This window comes from Galleria mellonella, unplaced genomic scaffold (genome assembly GCF_026898425.1).
Source record: "Galleria mellonella isolate WM207_F2 unplaced genomic scaffold, CSIRO_AGI_GalMel_v1 utg213, whole genome shotgun sequence".
NCBI lineage: Eukaryota > Metazoa > Arthropoda > Insecta > Lepidoptera > Pyralidae > Galleria > Galleria mellonella.
This window is the reverse complement of record NW_026442039.1, coordinates 2,280,747-2,283,846: the sequence shown is the minus strand read 5'-3', so window position 1 is coordinate 2,283,846 and position 3,100 is coordinate 2,280,747. Positions and strand designations below refer to the sequence as shown.

Below are 3,100 nucleotides of genomic sequence, written 5' to 3'. Positions count from 1 at the left end.
AGTAAACGGTTACTGTAGCCCATGGACGCTTGCAGGATATTACATGTGCTTTTTTTTTAATGAATGATTATTAAATAGTAACTCCATCTGCGCTAACGATGTATGTTGGTGAGGCACTAGTGAACGATGATAAGTGAGGAGGAAAAGGCAGGTCTGTTTGCCCATCGTGATGATACACTTAGAATTCAGCACGATGGTTTCCAAGGGGAATCACGTAGAGGTCGCATAAAAGTTTTATGATACAATATTTGGCCCATCGCTTTTAATGAATCAAATGTCTCGAGTTCAATTTTCAATCAAGCCCTTATAGAACAAAGACCTTTACATTTGACCCGGATCTAAGTGTTCTAGAAAACCTAGATCCTAGACTAAAATTCCTGCAACACTTGAAATTAGAACGTAAATCATATGGTACATCCTAATGTACCCTATAATTTACGTCCCACTTTTAATTCCATATAACATAAGGTATAGTGTTGCTTCAGGAGTAAATTTTTTTTAATGGGTGATAATGGAATAGTAAAGCCGCCTGCACTATCGATATATGCTGGCGGGGCACTGGTGAAGGATGATAGATGACGATAAAAGCAGGTCAGTTAGCCCATCATGACGAAATCCACAAGAATTAACCACGATGGTTTCCAGGGGGAACCATGTGGAGGTCGATCTAGTAGGGTGTACTCCTGGCAATGGGTCAGTTAGACCCCATTACTAACAATCCCTTTCCCCCAGCTTCAGGAGTGCGAGTGTGTAGAAAAAATACAAACTAATTTTCAAATTAATTAATAGATACTACATTTATTTAATCATACAGTTGGCATAGGGACTTGTTGAGGAAGATGAGCACCATCGACGTGGAAACCGTCAGCGTCACCTTTGTACTTGGTGACGTACACATGTCCGTCATCACCAACGAACTGGTACTGGCCATCGATTTCTAGGACGTAGCCACCATCTTTGCTAGGAACCAGGCGTCCTCGTTCAGACACCACGGTGTCTGGAATAGAATAATAAAAATACGTCATATTACATGATAGTATGTAAATGTAGCAACTTGAATACGCACAGATACAAACAGACTATAAAAAAATAGTTAATACCAGAAGGAGACTGAAAAACATCGTCTAGACTGCTGCCCTACAAGAGCGGCTGTTGATAATAAATGATAATACCTTCCCCTCTTATGTCAGGTCAGTCAGCTCATCATGATAAATACTTTTTTTTATGCAACTTAAAATGGCAAACAAGCTAACGGCCCATTTAATGGAAAGTGGTCACCGCCGCCTATAGACATGAGCAGTATCTTGGACATAACAGAGTATACTGTTTCGCCCATGATACCTCCCATGCGTTATTCAAACCGAAACACAATTAAATACACATTCAAACACAACTGCTTCACGGTAGAATCCATCAGATGGGCCGTTAGCTTGTTTACCATTGTAAGTTGCATAAAAAAAGTATTTATCATGATGAGCTGACTGACCTGATTTCAATTTACCTTTCATCCACTCACTGGTTCCTCACCAATGTATACCGATAACACAAGCGGGGTTTCATTAACAAATTTATTTTTATACGAAGTTATTTCCCATTCCATATTGTAAAAAAATTTTGAGTTACTTCCAGAAAAGAACGTTCAAACAACAGCCATACCCCCAGATCTCAAAAAATACTACACTGTTTCTAACGGTTTCTATTTTGAACCAAATTCAAAAATAATTTTATAAAATATATCTAGTATAAGATATAACATAAAAAAATTATTGAGTCAAGATCGAACTTTTTTTTTCAATAACTCAAATAAAGTTTCTTACTTTCAGCTGTGATGTACCGGAGAGCGTACTGTCCATATTCATCATGAACTTCCTCGTGGCGTACGGCGGGCAGCTCTCTTACTGAACTCGTTGGGGCACACAACGCCACGGCGACCATGCAGCTGAAGATCACGAACTGGAAAAAGATACGAATATAAATCTTATATACTTATAATACAGCTATAATGTGTTGGTTTGATTACTCAGTATATCCGTGTCAATAGAATTTATTGAAAGATAACCAAGTTTTATTAAAATTAACATAGTAAAGTACTCTTTTTGTGCCCTCTTTACTCTTCTTCGAAACCCCCAGTCTTCTAATTACTTAAGCAGCAAATTCCAGTACCTTTTAGAAACTCACGATAGTAACCTTCGTTCCAGTGATACTCTCCAACTATGTATCTCCTCTCACTGTACTGGTTTCGCTTTTAAATCTTTTCTTTTTACCACTAAGTCCGCCATGTACACTTATATGGACTAATAAATAAATAAATAAAGTATTACTTTGTTTATTTTAACAAAACATGTTAAACATAGTAAAGTATTTAGATAGTAATCTAAATTAAATTAATAATAAATCGAAACAATTAATCGATATTAAAGCGTAGTTACTACTGTTGGATATCAGCAAACTGTCTATAATTTACTAATTAATGGTTTATTTTCATTTTTATTAAATTCTACTGAAACAAACAATATATTCTAAGACTGTTTGAAAATATTTTCTGCTAATAAATTGTACTGGAATACAAATATATTAAAGTTATAGTAATTTCATTTTTCATAATTCGTATCTTTTATGAATTACTATGTAGAAACTACAGTGATAGTATTTATTTATATAAGTATTGACCTACTTTTTAGAAACTAAACTACGCTGTTGTTAAAAAAATTACAGAAAAAATAATACAATTGTCGGAAAGATTAATTAATATTGGATTATGTATTAAAAACAATATAATAGCAAACTTTACTTACGAATTTCATTTTCAATGTAGATTGTGGATGGATGTGTTAACTGTGGAGAAGATACGAGAACTATAATACTAATCACAATACAAACCCAACTATTTATAGCTAGAATATCGTTGAGTATGTCAAATATTTATTAAACCAGAAACCTATTTAGTAAACCAGAAAGTTAAGAACCTCTTTATATTAACGGCCAATTCCACTCATAATAAAGTTAATTACTAATTATTCCATATATTTACACCGCAATATTTTTTTTGTAATGTATTACCTTATTTTGGTACTCAGTACATTCATACCATAATATTATG

General features: G+C 34.3%; 1 protein-coding gene across 1 annotated transcript; it reads right to left on the bottom strand.

Annotated features, from left to right (window-relative positions):
- Positions 1-806: 806 nt before the first annotated feature.
- On the bottom strand, positions 807-2,874 carry LOC113511892 (larval cuticle protein 65Ag1-like). Its single transcript, XM_031913613.1, has 3 exons — positions 2,796-2,874; positions 1,818-1,953; positions 807-997 (listed from the first exon to the last, which is right to left on the bottom strand). The coding sequence occupies exons 1-3, from the start codon at positions 2,802-2,804 to the stop codon at positions 807-809; spliced, it is 336 nt and encodes a 111-aa protein (XP_031769473.1). The 5' UTR covers positions 2,805-2,874.
- Positions 2,875-3,100: the final 226 nt, after the last annotated feature.

Excerpts from the sequence above, each read along its gene's own strand:
- LOC113511892 (XM_031913613.1), bottom strand. Across the intron at positions 998-1,817 it reads CCGGTACATCACAGCTGAAA|ACACCGTGGTGTCTGAACGA; the intron begins GTAAGAAACTTT and ends ATTCTATTCCAG.